The following is an 18,574-nucleotide window of genomic DNA, read 5'->3' as shown; positions in this document are numbered from 1 at the left end:
GTGTGTGTGTGTGTTTGTGTGTGTGTGTGAGATGGAGTCTCACTCTGTTGCCCAGGCTGGAGTGCAGTGGCATGATCTTGGCTCACTGCAACCTCCGCCTCCAGGGTTCAAGCAGTTCTCCTGCCTCAGCCTTCTGAGTAGCTGGGATTACAGGTGCATGCCACCACACTCGGTTAATTTTTGTATTTTTAGTAGAGGTGGGGTTTCACCATGTTGGTCAGGCTGGTCTCAAACTCCTGACCTTGTGATCTGCCCACCTCTGCCTTCTAAAGTGCTGGGATTACAGGTGTGAGCCACTGCACCCGGCTTGTATAATCATTTGTTAAGGTACTTGGGAGTCTGGGCATGAAAGCCTAAATATACATAAAAGAGTTTATTAATCGTAACGGTTGTTCACTCACTGAATCAACATCTAAGACGACTCCATGAAGCCCAAAGGTTTTTAGCATCCCTCGGATGGCAAATTTCGGCAGAGCAGTTCCAACAGCACTACTGGCTACATTATTGCTGTCTGGAGAGCGGGTTACTACTGTGAGACCTGAGAAGTAAAAAGGGAGAAGTTTTTCAGGAAAAAGTACCACTGCATCTGGGTCCCTATATTTTGCATCTAAAATAGCTCTCCAGATAAAAATAAAATAAATAAAATAAAATGAATAAATACAATAAAATAAAATAGAATAAATACAATAAACTAAAATAGCTCCACAGGCTTTAAAAGAACCCTCAGGTTTGTTATAACCAAGCAAGAACACAACTCAGACTGGAAGGTAGCATAATAGTATGTTGTAAAAGCTCTTACAATTCAAGAATAAAAGGACAAATAAGCCAGTTTAAAATGGGCAAAGAATTTTGTTTGTGTTTACTCAGGCTGGAGTGCAATGGTGTGATCTCAGCTCACTGCAACCTCCGCCTCCCAGGTTCAGGTGATTCTCCTGCCTCAGCCTCTGGAGTAGCTAGGTTTACAGGCGTACACCACCATGTCCAGCTAATTTCTATATTTTTAGTAGAGATGAGGTTTCACCACATTGGTCAGGCTGGTCTTGAACTCCTGACCTCAGGTGATCTGCCTGCCTTGGGCTCCCTAAGTGCTGGCATTCCAGGCGTGAGCCATTGTGCCCAGACAGTGGGCAAAGAATTTAAATAAACATTCCTCAAAACAGAAATGAAAAGATACAAATGAAAAGATGTTCAACATCATTAGTCATTAGGCAAATTCAAGTGAAAGCCACAATGAGATACTACCTCACGCCCACTAAAACAGCCAAAATAAAAAAAGACAATAAATAACAAGTGTTGGCAAGGATGTGGAGAAGCTGGAGCCCTCCTACATTCCCTGCTGATGGGAATGTAAAATGGTGTAATCACTTTGGAAACTAGTTTGGTCGTACTTCAAAAAGTTAAACATAAAGTTACCATGTGATACAGTAATTCTACTCTCACATATATACCCGAGAGACATGAAAACACGTATCTATACAAAAATGTACACACAAGTGTTCACAGCAGTATTAGTAGTAGTAGATTAGTGGTTCCTAGAGGCCAGTGGGGAGGAAAGAATAAGTGACGAGGGCACACAATTTCTTTTTGTGGGGATGAAAATGTTCTGGAATTAATTAGAGGCAATGTTTTGATGGTTGCACAGCTTTGTGAATATACTAAAACCACTAAACGGTTTACTTTACTTTTTATTATTATTATTATTTTTGAGACAGAGTCTCACTTCTGGTTAGAGTGCAGTGGTGCAATCTTGGCTCACTGCAACCTCCACCTTCTGGGTTCAAGCAATTCTCTGCCTCAGCTTCCCAAGTAGCTGGGATTACAGGCACCACCCACCACTCCTGGCTAATTTTTATTTATGTATTTATTATTATTTTAATAGAGACAGGGTTTCTGTTTCAAGGTTCCATTGGCTAAAAAAAAAAAGAGAGAGAGAGAGAGACAGGGTTTCACCATCTTGGCTAGGCTGCTCTTGAACTCCTGACCTCGTGATCCACCCACTTCAGTCTCCCAAAACGCTGGGATTACAGGTGCAAGCCACCGTTCCCGGCATAAACTGTATATTTTAAAAAGATATTTTATGATATGTGAATTATATCACACACACAAAAAAGAGACATGAAAAGTAAATATATATTCCTGCCCTGCCTGTGATGTTCTGGTAGTTTTATGAAGGTCTTCTGGTAATTCTAAAAATAGCGGTTTTCAATTGTCTTTTTTGTGCTTTTCTGTATTTTCCTCATTTCCTTAAAATATGCAATAGATGGCCAGGCATGGTGGCTCACGCCTGTAATCCCAGCATTTTGAGAGGCTGAGGCGGGCGGATCACGAGGTCAAGAGATCGAGACCATCCTGGCCAACATGGTGAAACCCCATCTCTACTAAAAATACAAAAAATTAGCTGGGCGTGGTGGCGGTGCCTGCAGTCCCAGCTACTTGGGAGGCTGAGGCAGGAGAATTGCTTGAACCTGGGAGGCGGAGGTTGCAGTGAGCCAAGGTCAGGCCACTGCACTCCAGCCTGGCGCCTGGTAACGGAGTGACTCTGTCTCAAAAAAACAAAAAAAATATGCAATAGATTTTTAACCAAAGATAACACATTCCATTAAAATTCTAAAAAGCTCAATTTAGCCACTCGCATGTAGTTTATCATCTCAGAATCCAGGACTAAGCCTGAGAGGCCCATTTGCAATCTTTAGCCCAGGCCCTACCTCTCTTCTTGTGCAGCTGCCTGCCTCCCTCAGTTCATGCTACTGAGCTCTGGGAAGTGGGAAGGGCCCCACCAAGGTTGCTCTAGGGCTTCACATGGGGCGGTGTGGAAGAGGTCAGCTTAGTCAGAGTAAGGAGAGTCACCCTAGGAGGGCCACCAGCTGCTTGTGCATATTAAGGAAAATTCAACTTCTCATTTCATAGATGGAGTAAGGAGGAAAGCAAAACCTTTTCGAACTTTATCAATTGTGAACTTGTTTGCTTCGTCTTTAATGTCTTCAATGGTGGGAAGATAAAGGTCTCTTGGGATGCCACCATTCTCTTCGTAGAGAAATTCAACCGTCTGTCGGGCAATATCCACCATACCTAAAAAATATAACAGCACTGCGTAACTCTCCAAAGAGTACACACAGATCAACCACGACACTGACTTAGAGTGAAATGATAAGGGAATCTTTCAAACACTGTTTATGGCAGTACATAACCCTTTGGAGAAGGAAATTATGCAGTTATCTACCATGTTTGGAATACTAAATGCACTACTTTTAGGAATGTCTCAAATCTCTTTCACATTAATACCAGCACTAAGGCCAGGTGCAGTGGCTCACACCTGTAATCCCAGCACTTTAGGAGGCTGAGGTGGGTAGATCACTTGAGGCCAGGAGTTCAAGACCAGCCTTGCCAACATGGTGAAACACTGTCTCTACTAAAAATACAAACATTAGCCAGGTATGATGGTGGGTGCCTATAATCCTAGCTACTCGAGAGGCTGAAGCAAGAGAATCACTTAAACCCAGGAGACAGAGGTTGCAGTGAGCCAAGATGGCACCACTGCACTCCAGCCTGAGCAACAGAGTGAGATTCAGTCTCAAAAAAATATATATATATATACAAGCACTACTGTGCAAAGGTATAAGAATACTCACTGTAGCACTGTTGGTAGATAATAACAAAAAAGTGAAAAAAACCCAAATTGTTCATCAGTATAAAATGGCTAAAAACGGTCCATTAAATAATGTAGTTATTTCATTTTCATTAACTCAAAATAACAACTACAGGACAAATGGAGAGGAAGAAGAAAGTGAGAGTAATGGTTATTTCTTTTCTTTCTTTTGTTTTAGACGGGATCTTGCTCTGTCACCCAGGCTGGAGTACAGTGGCACAATCTCGACTCACTGCAACTTCAGTCTCCCAGGCTTAGGTGATTCTTGCGCCTCAGCCTTCTAAGTAGGTGGGATTACAGGTGCACACCACCACACTGAGCTAATATTTTTGTATTTTTAGTAGAGACGGGGTTTCACCATGTTGCCTAGGCTGGTTTCAAATTCTTGACCTCAAGTGATCCACCCACCTTGGCCTCCCAAAGTGCTGGGATTACAGGTATGAGCCACCGTGCCTGGCCACGTTTATTTCTTTACACACTTTTTACTTCAATAAACACATGTTGCTTATTTAGGAGAGAAAGAGGGCTATACGAGTCTCTTCTATCCACTTATTGAGACTGCTCTTTCTTCCCAGAGAAAGAACATATGGTTATGTTTGATAGCAACAGCTACTATTAATTAATAAACCAATTAAAGAAATGTCCATAGACCTGGGGGAAAAGCATTGCGGGAGGACAGCAAGGTGGGCATAATTCCTCCACGTCCTGTTGTTGCCTTAGACCCCACAGTGCCTAGGACATTATGGGTGAAAAGGTAGGTGTTGGTTGGGGCGGTGGCTCATGCCTGTAATCCCACTTTGGAGTGGGAAGACTGCTTGAAGCCAGGAGTTCAAGACCAACCCAAGCAACATAGCAAGACCCTGTCTCTACAAAAAAATTTAAAAATTAGCCAGGCATGGTGGTGACTGCCTGTAGTCCCAGGTACTCAGGAAGCTGACGCAGGAGGATCTCTTGAGCCCAAAAGTTTGAGGCTGCAGTGAGCTATGATCACAGCACTGCACTCCAGTCCAGGTAATATAGAGTGAGATTCTGTCTCAAATAAATAAATAAATAAATAAATAAATAAATAAATAAATAAATAAATAAAGCGGGTGTTGATAGAATCTGCTTTTTTTATGCAAAGCCTAACTCCATCCCACTTATCTACATTTTTTTTTTCTTTTTTGAGGCAGAGTCTCGCTCTCTTACCCAGGCTGAGGGCAGTGGTGAGATCTGGGCTTACTGCAACCTCCACCTCCCGGGTTCAAGCAATTCTCCTGCCTCAGCTTCCCAAGTAGCTGGGACTACAGGCGCGTGCCACCACGTCCAGCTAATTTTTTGTATTTTTAGCAGAGACAGGGTTTCACCGTGTTAGCCAGGATGGTCTCAATATCCTGACCTCGTGATCCACCCGCCTCGGCCTCCCAAAGTGCTAGGATTACAGGTATGAGCCACCACACCCAGCCTCTACCATTCTTTTATTCACTAGTCTTGCTGCAAGGAAAAGGCATGGCAATTTTCTGAGCAGAGTTTAAAAGGGGGCTGTGATTAGAGACAGATGCTTTTGGAAAAAAGTGTTAGAATAAACAAGAAATTGTGACCTAATATTAGAAGATTATGGAACAACAATCTTTGCAATGTTTTCAAAAGGAACAGTGGGCATGACAAAAAATTTGTCTGTTTATTAATTATTTTTTTGGAGACAGAGTGGCTGGAGTGCAGTGGCGTGATCTCGGCTCAGTGAAACCTCCACATCCTGGGTTCAAGTGATTCTCCTGTCTCAGTCTTGGGAGTAGCTCAGATTCCGGGCGTGTGCCACCACACCCAGCTAATTTTGTACTTTTAGTAGAGACAGGGTTTCACCATGTTGGCTAGGTTGGTCTCAAACTCCTAACCTCAGGTGATCCACCACCTCAGCCTCCAAAAGTGCTGGGATTACAGGCGTGAGCCACAGCACCTGGCCAAAAATACTGTTTAATAAGCAGGAATCAGGGAACAGTGAGAGACTGCCAAGTCAACCTTGCAGAGCACAGATTCTATTTTAAAGATGGGGAAAGCCCACAGATGTTAAGTAATTTTCTCAAGTCCACACAGCTGGTAAATAGTGTGGCTTCAGATGTGACTGTTAACTATCAGACCACAGAGTTTCCCATTACAACCACTCCAGCTTCATTGCAGCAGTCCATCAACCCAAAATATTCAGCTAAATTGAGAAGCAAATAAAAGTCCAGCAATGAAAACAAAAGATCAGAGTCCACTAAAGGTAAGGCTGAAGACACTGATAAGTCTGGTGTAACATTAGATGAGTCTCTCCTGATTTACGTTCTGATTTTCATCTAACTCCTCACTTCAAGTCATGAAGTAAGCTTCTTAGCAGAACAAAAAGTACCAGACCTAGTTGTAAGGCCCCCTTTATCTGATCCAGGCCTGATTTCCGCTCTGCTTCATTGCGGAAGCGTCTTCGGATGGTAGGAAAAACCTTGGTCTCCCAAGCTTTCACCAGCAGGGCGTAGTGGTCCTCCTGGAAGGAAAAGGAACCTCATGAATGGAGGAGAAGGAACATCTGGCGCAGGCATCACTGCTTCCCTAACTTTTAGCCCTCACCCTGAGGTCTTCACCCCACTTAAATGCACAGTAATAGAAAGATCAGGCATGGACCCCTGTACTAGATACAACCCCAGATGCCAGGGGAGGGAACAGCTAGACTAGGGCAAGCTCTTCTTTTTCCTCTGAAGAAGCCATAGAAGAGTTCAGCATTAACTTTGAGGCCCTGCCCTTCACCATGGCATCTGACAGTGACAATGATACTAGCACCAGTATTGCATCAGACTCAGACACTCATGGGCCACCATGCTAGATCCTTTCACAGGATTCTGAGCTATTGCAAAGCACTTCATTCTCTAGTATCTGGATCTTCACTGGGCAAAACAGCTCAGTGGATATTGCTACTGATAGGGCTTTAGAAAAATGAACACTCCAAGGTCACTGTTCAAGCACAATGATGTCACTGAGAGTAACAACACCAGCTTTGCACTCTTACATTAAAATCACTCCTTAAGGTTTGTCTTAGTCACCAGGGAGCTAAGCAAATACTGCCGAATCCTGAACTAGACCTTTGGTCTCTTACCTGTGGGATATCATCATCGTCATCATCATCGCTTTCATCATCTGCAATGGGAGGTGGGTGAGGGTCTGGGCCAGAGGTGATGAAATTCTCATAGCTTAGCTCAACTTTATAATGACAGGAGGTGTCACTATCGTATTCTGTAACAGAGCACAAGGACAGCAAATTATAAACAAGAGCAGGCTGGAACAATCCTTAACTTCTCACCCTCAGACAAACTAGATTATCTTAATTTGCATGATAGGAAGACTTCTAGTACGCTGAGGAATTTTAAAACACAGACTCTAGGAATAACTAATTATCTATAATTACCCTGAATCCTCAAATAGCTTTTATGAGTATAATTCATTCAATTCAGAGAAGAATTTAGGAAGTCCTTCACTATGAGATAGAACCAAACAGACTTTTTTTTTTTTTTTTGAGACAGAAGCTCACTGTGTTGCTTAAGCTGACATGCAGTAGTGCAAAGACAATTCACTGAAGCTAAACCTCCTGGACTCCAGTGATCCTCTCACCTCAATCTCCTGAGTGGCTGGGACTACAGGTGTGTGCGCCACCATACCTGGCTTTTTTTTTTTTTTTTTTTTTGAGACAGAGTCTAGGTCTGTCGTAAGGCTGGAGTGCAGTGGCGCAATCCTGGCTCACTGCAACTTCCATTTTCTGGTTTCAAGCAGTTCTCCTGCCTCAGCCACCCCGAGTAGCTGGGACTACAGGCACGCACCACCACACCTGGCTAATTTTTTTGTATTTTTAGTAGAGACAGGGTTTCACCATGTTGGTCAGGATAGTCTCGGATCTCTTGACCTCGTGATCCGCCCACCTCAGCCTCCCAATATTTTTAAAATTTTCTGTAGAGACAGGGTCTCAGAAAATTTATGTTGCCCAGGTTGGTCTCAAATTCCTGGGCTCAAGCAATCTTCCTTCCTTGACCTCCCATTGTTGGGATTAAAGATGTGAGCCACTGTGCCTGGCCCTAAACAGAATCTTAAAACAGTTTGCAAACCAGTATCCCACAGGCCAAATATGGCTTGCAGACATCCTGACTTTGGTGAGCTGTTTTATTTAATTTTACAAAAAAATTGTTCAAGTAATCATAAAAGTTTTCAGTGCCCACCTATATACCCACCACTTAGCATTTTATTATTCTGTAATTGCCTTGGTTTTAGGATAATTTTTGAAAATAAGTAACACTGTGACTCATGAGGAGACTTCATACAAAGTGCTGGGGCTCTAGTGGTCTTGCAATGGCTGCCCTGGGGCATGGCAGGCTTCTTGGAAATGGGGATGCACTTTGGTCTGCTATGCTTCCTCCTGCTCCCCTACTTCTTTTACCAGGCCTGTGACCCCATTACTAATGGGCACTTGGGTTTGCAACTGCTGATTATAATGAGGATGACCCAGTGCAGTGGGTTTATGGAATTCATAGCATTCATGGTCCCAGGAAGACATGGAGGCAGTAAGTCTCAGGAGATGACTTACGTTGCTGAGCGGTGGCCACGGCAGCAATCCGGCATGGTGGCCCGTGAGTGCCTGGGTCTGACGCAATACTGGTGCCAGCATCATTGTCACTGTCAGATGCCATGGCAAAAGGTAGGGCCTCAAAGTTAGCGCTGATCTCTTCTGCTAGGTCGGTGCACAGGTCGGCAGCATTTCGGTGAGCCTGCCCTTCCGCGTAGGCAAATGGCCGGGAGCCAAAGTTAGCTCGTGTTTTGGTGTTCTGGAAAGGAGACCAAACGAAGGATTTGGAAAGACTTAGGTTTATTTTTATTTTTGCAAGAGCCCAAGGTGCAGCTCACTAAACATCATATTGGAAGAATAGCTCAAGTTGTGTGCTGGCAAGAGAAACCAGGCAGGGGCTGGAGTAACTGAGCATACCTACGCTCAGAGCCCTGCACAACCAGCCCTGCCTCCCTGCCCTCACTTCACACTCTCATGCTCTTTGCTGCTCAAACACATTGACCTCTCTTGTTTCCAACACTGCTCCTCTCTACCCGACACCAGCACCCATGCTGTTTCTTCCACCTGGAACATTCTTTTGTCCAACTCTGTCTAGTTAAGACCAGTTAATATTTCAGACCTGGCTCAAGCAGCACTTCTTCAGATTAAGGGACACAAGATCAGATGTGTCTGCTAATTGCTTCTAGGAAGTCTATGATTCTCATTCATAGCATTTATTAGTCTGTGATTACATATATGCACATGTATATTTATGTGATTATTTGACGACTGTCTGATTCCTCCAACTGATCATAAACTGATGAAGACAGAGACCATATTTGTTTTGCTCACTGCTATACACCCAGAGCTTAGCATAGTGCTTGACAGTTAATTGTTCAATAGATATTTGTTGAATGAATGAATGGAATAGTCTGAGAAATGCTGCTTTAAATTACTGGCATCATGGCATCATTAATTCATTCAACAAATACAGAGATAAAAGATGGTATCAGAGACATGGTACAGGGCCAGATCCTACAGGACCTTGTAGGTTATTTTTTTAAAAGATGGAGTCTCACTATGTTGCCTAAGCTGGAGTGCAATGACTGTTCATAGGGGTGCAATCATAATGCACTGTGGCCTAGAACTCCTGGGCTCAAGTGATACTCCCACCTCAGCCTCCAGAGTAGCAGAGACTACCCTGGCACCACCACACCTGGCATCTTGTAAGTCATTATAAAGACTTGGGCTTTTAAAATGCATGACATGAGAAGCCATTGATTGGATAGTGACATTCTAACCAACATTTTAAAAAGATCACTGTGATTACTGGGTTGAAAAGACATGTATTGGTGGGGTGTGGTGGCTCACACCTGTAATCCCAGCACTTTGGGACGCTGAGGAGGGTAGATCACCTGAGGTCAGAAGTTTGAGACCAGCCTGGTCAACATGGAGAAACCCCGTCTCTACTTAAAATACAAAAATATTAGCCAGGCATTGTGGCGGTCGCCTATAATCCTAGCTACTCGGGAGGCTGAGGCAAGAGAATTGCTTAAACCTGGGAGTCGGAGGTTGCAATGAGCTGAGATTGCGCCATTGCACTCCAGACTGGGCGACAGAGCGGGACTCCACCTCAAAAAAAAAAAAAAGACACGTATTACCTTAGAGATGTCCTGAAGAAAAAAAAAAAGAGAAGACGTGTGAACGGGCAAGAATGGGGGCTGGGAGAGGAGTTAGAACACTGTGATGAGCTACCCAAGTGAGGATGGTGGCAGAGCCCAGTTGTTGAGGGAGGAATGGGAGAAGTGGTCAGATTCTAGATACATTTTGAAGGTTAGAACCAAGATATGCTGACAGGTTGAATGTGGAGCAGGAGAAAAAAGAGGAGTCAAGAATATCAAGGTTTTTGGCCTTAGCAACTGTGAGCATGTAGCTGCCATTTCCTGAGATGAAGAAGACTGGGGAAGTGGCAGCTTTGGGTTTGGGGCAGAAGTAGCCTCAGTCTTGGTCATGTTAACTTTGACATGCCAATAAGGCATCTCTTTAGAGATGCTGCCCAGGCTGCTGGGTATGTGAGCATAGTTTAGGGAAATGTCTGGGATAGAGATAATGGATTTGGGAGCTACCAGCACGTAGTAAGTAACGTTTCAGAACATTGGATATTAACGGATGCTCCTTAAGAAACAAGAGTTCCATCATTAAATATGTGTGGGTATGCCGGTTAACTAAGTTGAACTTACGAATCTTTACTGAAGGATCTCTCCAAATTTTTGATATACTGAGCAACCAAAGAGAATCACTTTCAAAATTTACTTGATCACAGAATCATTTTACTGACATTTGAAAGAACTCTAGTGTTCCTTGCATTGTTGTCTGGGAAAGGTTGCTAAAAGGATGCCAAAGCAATGAAACACTATGTTCCTGATACAGTATCGTTCAATCTAAGACTGTGGGGTCAACACAAAGGAAGGCACACACTGGCTCAGGCTGGCTCTGCCCTTCCTCTATCTTTTGTGTACCAATATTATGTACGATGAGGGCACGTTTGGTTCCTTTCATTTTTCCATTTCTAACAGGAACACATGATGAAGGAGAATTTGTTTTCCTTCCCCAACAAGGCAACCTGCCTTTTTCTGAATGTGAACCACTGGCCACATGCCACCAGAGACGTCTTCAAGATGAGGTGAGAGGCGCTGCCCACAGTACGTGAAGTACACCCGGCCCTTGGCTGGCTGTCCTGGAGGAGGTGGAGTCCCCTCGGTTCTCTCCCAGCCAATTCCTGCCACATCACCTACAGCAGAGAATGGGAAGGAAAACAAATTTACTCCCTTTTATTAAGTAAATTTTAAATTTGCAACCAGAGTGACACCCTGCAAATCACTGTTTATGCCCTCATTTACTTCTGAATAGGACATGAAGTTATTGTATTTATTTATTTATTTGGAGTGCAGTGGTGTGGTCTCAGCTCACCGCAACCTCCGCTTCCCAGGTTCAAGCAATTCTCCTGCCTCAGCCTCCCAAGTGGCTGGGATTACAGGCACCCACCACCACGCCTGGTTAATTTTTGTATTTTTAGTATAGATGGGATTTTACCATGTTGGCCAGGCTGGTCTTGAACTCCTAACCTCAGGCAATTTGCCCACCTCAGCCTCCCAAAGTGTTAGAATTACAAGCATGAGCCACTGCGACTGGCAGAAGTTATTGTATTTAGATATAAAGTAAGATAACAGAAGCAAACCATTTTAAAAAGCTTTCAGAATTTTTTTTAGAAAACGCCTAGTGTCTGTGTTAAATTAGTTACCACAATTACGTATTAAATTAAGCCTTTATTTTCCTGGCAGGCAAGACAAAAATAAAAAAAAAAGGACATCATTTTTAAAACAGAAAAATGTAAGTTTTTCTCTTTTGACATGTGGAGGATTACTTATGACAAATAAGTAAAAAGATAATAGTAATTCCATCTCCGGTGGACTATTCAGAAATGGCCTCAAAATAGATAATTTAAGGCCAGACGTGATGGTTCACACCTGTAATCCAGCATTTTGGGAGACCAAGGTGGGAAGACTGCTTGCGCATGGGAGTTCAAGTCTAGGCAACATAGTGAGACCTCGTCTCTACAAAAAACATAAAAATTAGTCAGGCATAGTGGTGTGTGCCTGTAGTCCCAGTTACTCAGGAAGGTTGAGGTGGGAGGATCACTTGAGCCCGGCAGGTTGAGGCTGCAGTGAGCTGTGATTGCACCACTGCACTCTAGCCTAGGTAACAGAGTGAGACCCAGACTCAAAAAAAAAAAAAGAAAAAGAAAAAGAAAAATACATATATATTTTAAACTCCACCCACAATGTAAGCTAAAGATAGATCATTAAATTCCATTATGTTCCCTATTTGTAAGTATTTAAGGCATTTTGCAAAACGTTAAAGTAAATAACATAATCCAGGCTGCTATCTAATAAGATGACTGGACACCAGGGTAGGCCTTATAGAACCAAGAGGAGCCTGTGTGTCACATCAGCGCTTAATATCGGCTGCCTCAGGCAAGCTGCTAGCACATGTGGCCTATACTTTATCTGTTGTAAACTCTCCAGTTAAGTGCATGAAGTTCTAAGGTTCTGTTTTAATCACAGAGTTTCCTATTGCTTAGGTACCACAGAAATGGGAGCTTCCCTCTGGCTGGGGACTTGTTATTGTTCACCACAGCATCCCCAGGGCCCAGAAGAGGGCCTAGCAGGTAGGAGATGCTCAGCAAGTATCTGTTGATGAATGGAAGCCCAGGTACTGGTACAGGGGGTGAGATTCTGTTAGAAAGATTGGATTCTAATTCCTATTCCATTGCAGACATATTTCTCTAGGAAGAGGGTAGTCTGTGTGCCCATAATCCACTCCCAAAATGCTGGAATTATAGAGATGAGCCACTGCGCCTAACCCAATAAGGCATTTCTCGAGTGCCTCATGGCTAGTGGTGGAGTTCCATTTTTTTTGAAGCTATTTATCTGCTCATTAATGATTAAGTGAAGACTAAACTTGAGAGAGAAGCAAAATCTCTGAATTATCTAATAATGAAAGAACAAAAGTACACATAACTCTGGAGTTACCAAATGGAGGATCTAATGGTGAGGGCTCATAAAGCCAGGGATTTGGTGTAAACTGGGGGGCAGCAAGTTTGGTTTTCACTAAATGATGACAAATTGCCCATTTCCAGTTGCTAAATTTATTTAACTTTAACCTATTTAGACCCAAACCTGATGCCAGCAGAATCACATAGGGTGAAAAAACTCCCACTGCACTCACCGGGGGAGAGAGTCACGTCTAAGCGAACACTCTTCCACTGTAACAAACTGGAGCCATTGTAGTGCACGGCTCGACCGTTGCTATGAAAAATGCAAAGAAGGGAGGTCAAAGACAAGAAAGGGAAGCCTCACTGGCCAACACACAAGCAGGGAAGTGGTGAAGTGGCGGGGGCGGGGGGGGGGCGGTCAGCATTGTGAGATTATTATAATATCACTTCAGTATTAAAACCCCTGCACCAGTATTTCCCAAGCTATATTCCGAGAATTTGGGAAATAAACAAGTTTTTTAAAAATTACAGGACAATTAGAAAGGAATCTTATTAATGTACACTGGAAATCTCCAAAAAGGAAAAATAATGCTCTCCTTTCCCCAAACTCATGGAAGACAGAGCTCTGTTTTGACTTCCTAAACACCTATACACACCTTGTAGGAAGCTACTGTTCTCTGCCATACTGAGCTACTTCTTTTACTTACTTATGAAAAAGACAAGTGCCCACTGGATTAGTCCAAGCCCCATCTCGCTTCTCTGCTTCTGTAGTGAAGCCAAAGGAAACTATGGGCCCAGTGTCATCATCAGTATCTCCATAGGAAACGATTTCAATTTCCCAGTAAAAAGACGGGGCCTGAGGAGACACCAGAAGAGAGCAGCAATCAGAGGGCTAAGCCTAGGCCTGAAACCTGCTTTTTCTTTCAAATTTGAAGAAAAGATGCAAAACACAGTGTGTCATGTGATGTCTCACCTGAACTGGCAGTGGTGACGTGGCATAGATAAAAGTGCCCCGGGGCAGGCCTCCCCCAGCACTGGGGTCAGCCAGGAAGGTGACTGAGGTAAGGTGAGACGAGAACATGCAGGCTCGAACAGGCGGAAACACTCGAGAGGGGCTCCAAGTAATCTCTTTGGGCTACATCGGGGAGAAAAACCCATATTCAGTAGAACTGCAAACACCAATCCCTTTACTCTCTCAAAGAAGAAAAAGAAATACATATGTATTTGCCTATATTTCAATACCATCAGATAAAATGTGTATGTGTGTATATATATATACACACACACACACACACATTTCAATACCATCAGATAAAATATGTATGCATATATATATACACACACACATACATATTTATTAATTTAGAGACAGAGTCTCACTCCCATCGCCCAGGCTGGAGTGCAGTGGTACGATCACAGCTCACTGCAGTAATCAAACTCCTGAGTTCAAGTGATCCGCTTGCTTCAGCCTCGCAAGTAGCTGGCACTACAGGTATGCATTGCCACACCCAGGTAATATTTGTATTTTTTTGTAGAGACGGGGTCTTGCTATGTTGCCCAGGCTGATCTCAAACTCCTGGGCTCAAGCTGTCTGTCTGCATCAGCCTTCCAAAGTGCTAGGATTACAGGCGTGAGCCACTATGCCCAGCCAGGCACACATATATTTTTTAAAAAGCATCTTTTTTCCAAATAAAACTTTTATCCTTACTATCTCTTTAAGACATTATTTATCTTCCATTATCATCAATTCCAAAGTCTGGTCCCTATCCTCTTATAGTCCCCATGTAGTTAAAGGATAAATTTTAGTTCAATTTATATATGCATGACTTAATATTCAGCTCAAAGCTAAGGAGGGGTACAATGGTGACACTTCTTTTTGCTTTTTTTAAATGTTAGTTGTCTGGCTTTCTCACTTTTATTTTTAACCATTCTAATCATAAAAATCTCAAGCTTCTCTATCAGATAAAAGCACCCTTTTTTGTTTTTTTGAGACAGTCTCATTCTGTCGCCCAGGCTGCAGAATCCCAGCTGCTTGGGAGGCTGAGGTAGGAGAATCACTTGAATCCAGGAGGTGAAGACTGCAGTGAGCCAAGATCATGCCACTGCACTCCAGAATGGGTGACAGAGTGAGATCCCATCTCAGAATCTCAGGAAAAAAAAAAAAATTCATGTAACACACCATTCACCCATTTGAAGTATATAAGTCAATTTTTAAAAATATATTTATGGGTACATGGTAGGTGTATATATTTATGGGTAAGTCAGTGGTTTTTAGTAGATTCACAGAGTTGTGCAACCATTACCGTGACCTAATTTTAGAACATTTTTGTCCCTACTGAAAAAATTCCATACCCTTTAGTAGTCAATCCCCATCCCTCTCTTCCCTTAATTCTTCTCTGTCCCCAGCCCTTGGCAATCACTAATCTATTTTCTATATCTATGGCTTTACCTGCACTAGACATTTCATGTAAATGGAATTATGTAAGATGTGGTCTTTTGTGTCTGGCTTCTTTCACCTAGTGTAATTTCAAGTTCATTCATGTTGTAGCATATATCAAGACCTCATTCCTTTTTATGAACAAATGATATTCCATTAATGTGATGCTACAGGATATTTTATTTATTTATTCATCAGTTGATGGATACTTGCAGTTTCCACTTTTTGACTATTGTAAATAATGCTGCTAAGAACATTCATAGATGTATCCATATTTAACCTTTTGCCCCTGCTTTTTTTTGGAAACAGAATCTCGCTCTGTCACCCAGGCTGGAGTGCAGTGGCACAATCTCAGCTCACTGCAACCTCTAACTCCTGGGTTCAAGCGATTCTCCTGCCTCAGCCTCCCAAGTAGTTGGAATACAGATGTGCACCACCATGCCCAGCTAATTTTTCTATTTTTAGTAGAGATGGGATTTCAGCATGTTAGCCAGGCTGGTCTCAAACTTTGGCCTCATGTGATCTTCCCGCCTTGGCCTCCCAAAATATTGGGATTACAGGTTTGAGCCACTGAACCTGGCCCACTTTCGTTTTTTAATTACTCGCTCATGTTCTGCATTATGAAATGGACTGTATTTCTAAACTTTAAAAAAAAAAAAGCTTTTTTTTGTTATTGATAACACAAAGAAACCATTTATAAATTACTAAGTTTTGCTTCCCTGCTATAATTTTCCAATATTTAGAATGTCAGCTCTATTTGCTTTGACATTCAAAGACGAGAGCATGTCATCACAAAGGAGAGCATGTTGCTGCAAAAGAATGCATCTGCAAACAGCTTTAAGGACATTCAGAGTGAGTCTAAATGTTAAGGACATTTAGACTCACTCTGAATGTCCTTAACTTGCTGCTGGCCTTACTCAGTGATGTGAGTTGTGGCTGTAGGAGGCACGAACCTCCGCAGAGGGCTCACCTGTCTGCGGTCAGCCTGCAAAGGAGGTGGCGGGGGCCGAGCACAGTCCCGGTAGAGCATCCTCAGCCGTTCACACTGTACCTCCACAACTGCAAGTCGCTCTCCTGTAGAGGGCACACGTTGAATCTGTGAAAACAACTCCTGCAACTCCCAAGACGGTACTGACTCTTTTGGAGCAGCATCAAAACAATAAAATGCACTTATAGAGCTCATTTAAATTCTTTTTTTTTTGAGATGGAGTGTCACTCTGTCACCCAGGTTGGAGTGCAGTGGCGGGATATTGGCTCACTACAACCTCTGCCTCTCGGGTTCAAGCAATTCTCCTGGCTCAGCCTCCTGAGTAGCTGGGATTACAGAGGCCCGCCACTACGCCTGGCTAATTTTTGTATTTTTAGTAGAGATGGGGTTTCACCATTTCGGCCATGCTGGTCTTGAACTCCTGACCTCAGGTGATCCACCTGCCTCGGCCTCCCAAAGTGCTGGGATTACAGGTGTGAACCACTGTGCCCAGCCTGAAATTCTTACAAAAGAACAAATACCCCAAGACATCTTTGTCTTCCATACGTAGCCCAGCAGCACAACAATGAGGGCAAGTGCTCGGCCTCTGGTGCAGTCCAACTCCTGGATTCAGAACCTGGCCCCAGTACTTGGTATTTACCATCTCACTTGCAATACTGGGTAACAGTAGCACCTGTGTCTCACAGGGTTGTTGTGAAGATGTGATGAACTAACTTAAGCCCCTGGCTAAGTCCCTGGCACAGGTTCTCAATAAATATGTTATTATTCTCATCATCTAATAATTGAAGACTGTTCTTATCATCTAAATTGATTTTTAAAACTCTAATACCTATGGAGCACCTCCTATGAGCAAGGAACACCAAGAGGTGTTGGAGAATACAAAGATATATGAGCCAAAGCCCCTATGGTGGGAAAATAAGGTGCATGGGCACGCGCGCGCGCACACACACACACACAGAGTAAAGTGCAAGGCTGCAGTATGTGATTATGTAATACAAGGCACAAGCACAGGCACAGGTCAATGAGCAGTGATTTCATTCAAGCATCTGAAAGGCTTAATGAAAACATTATTAAGTTAGATGTGGCAATCCAAGGTGGGTGGATTGCCTGAGCTCAGGAGTTTAAGACCAGCCTGGGCAACACGGTGAAACCCTGTCTCTACTAAAATACAAAAAATTAGCAGGGAGTGTCAGTGACCACCTGTAGTCACAGCTACTTGGGAGGCTGAGGCAGGAGAATTGCTTAAACCCAGGAGGCAGAGGTTGCAGTGAACCAAGATTGCACTATTGCACTCCAGCCTGGGCTACAGAGTGAGACTCCGTCTCCAAAAAAAAAAAAAGACTAGCCTGGCCAACATAGCAAAACACCATCTCTATAAAAAATACAAAAATTAGCCAGGCATGGTGGCACATGCTTGTAATCCCAGCTACTTGGGAGGGTGAGGCATGAGAATAACTTGAACCCAGGAGGCAGAGGTTGCAGTGAGATGAAATCATGCCACTGTATGGGTGACAGAATGAGACTGTCTATAAATAAATAAATAAATAAATAAATAAATAAATAAATAAATAAATAAGAGATAAGAAGCACCTGCCTAGGCCCTGCATGGTGGTGCATGTCTATAATCCCAGCACTTTGGGAGGCTGAGGCAGGAAGACTGCTTGAGCCTAGGAGTTTAAGACCAGCCTGGGAGACACAGTGAGACTCTGTCTCTACAATTTTTTTTTTTTTTTTCGAGACAAGGTCTCTCACTCTGTTGCCTAGGCTGGAGTCCAGTGGTGCAATCTCAGCTCATTGCAACCTCTGCTTCCCAGGCTCAAATGATCTGCCCACCTCAGCCTTCCAAGTAGGTAGGACCACAGTTGTGAGCCACCACACCTAGCTAATTTAAAAATTTTTTTTTGTAGACACAAGGTCTTGCTATGTTGCCCAGGCTACAAAACTTACAATTAAAAAAAAAAGCACCAGTTTTAAAGAGTTGGTAGAGAAAATGGACAGGTCACATGCCAGACAGTAGGGCTAAAAAACCAAAAAAATTAAAAAATTTAAAAAAAAAAAGAGAAAATGGGCAGGAAAGGGATACATTTCAGGAGCACTGTATTTTATTTTATTTTATTGAGACAGGGTCTCACTCTGTCTCTCAGGCTGGAGGGGAGTGGTGCAATCACAGCTCTTTGCAACCTTGACTTCCTGGACTCAGGTGATCCTCCCACCTCAGCTTCCAGAGTAGCTAGGACTACAGGTATCCATCACCATGCTTGGCTTTTTTGTAGATGCTGAGTTTCTCCCATTTAGCCCAGACTGGTCTCAAATTTCTGGGCTCAAGCATTCCTCCCACCTCAGCCTCCCAAAGTGCTGAGATTACAGGTGTGAGCCACTGTGCCCAGCCTCAGGAGCATTTTCAAGGA

General features: G+C 43.3%; 1 protein-coding gene across 12 annotated transcripts in view; it reads right to left on the bottom strand.

Moving 5' to 3' along the window:
- Positions 1-18,574, bottom strand: part of HECTD4 (HECT domain E3 ubiquitin protein ligase 4) — a 226,107-nt gene that overhangs the window by 50,298 nt on the left and 157,235 nt on the right. For all 12 annotated transcript variants that reach the window (XM_021675516.2, XM_064379807.1, XM_064379808.1 and 9 more), the window contains exons 45-54: positions 16,149-16,252; positions 13,715-13,876; positions 13,449-13,597; positions 12,975-13,054; positions 10,814-10,977; positions 8,229-8,466; positions 6,753-6,889; positions 6,020-6,146; positions 2,932-3,069; positions 402-538 (exon numbers count right to left, since the gene is read on the bottom strand). In XM_021675516.2, the coding sequence (XP_021531191.2) occupies positions 402-538; positions 2,932-3,069; positions 6,020-6,146; positions 6,753-6,889; positions 8,229-8,466; positions 10,814-10,977; positions 12,975-13,054; positions 13,449-13,597; positions 13,715-13,876; positions 16,149-16,252 (1,436 nt within the window). The remainder of the gene's footprint in view (positions 1-401; positions 539-2,931; positions 3,070-6,019; positions 6,147-6,752; positions 6,890-8,228; positions 8,467-10,813; positions 10,978-12,974; positions 13,055-13,448; positions 13,598-13,714; positions 13,877-16,148; positions 16,253-18,574) is intronic.

The sequence above is a fragment of the Aotus nancymaae genome, unplaced genomic scaffold, assembly GCF_030222135.1.
Source record: "Aotus nancymaae isolate 86718 unplaced genomic scaffold, 86718_ANA_hifiasm-v0.15.2.pri h1tg000021l, whole genome shotgun sequence".
NCBI lineage: Eukaryota > Metazoa > Chordata > Mammalia > Primates > Aotidae > Aotus > Aotus nancymaae.
Note: the sequence above shows the minus strand (reverse complement) of the source record. Positions and strands in the feature narration are given on the sequence as shown.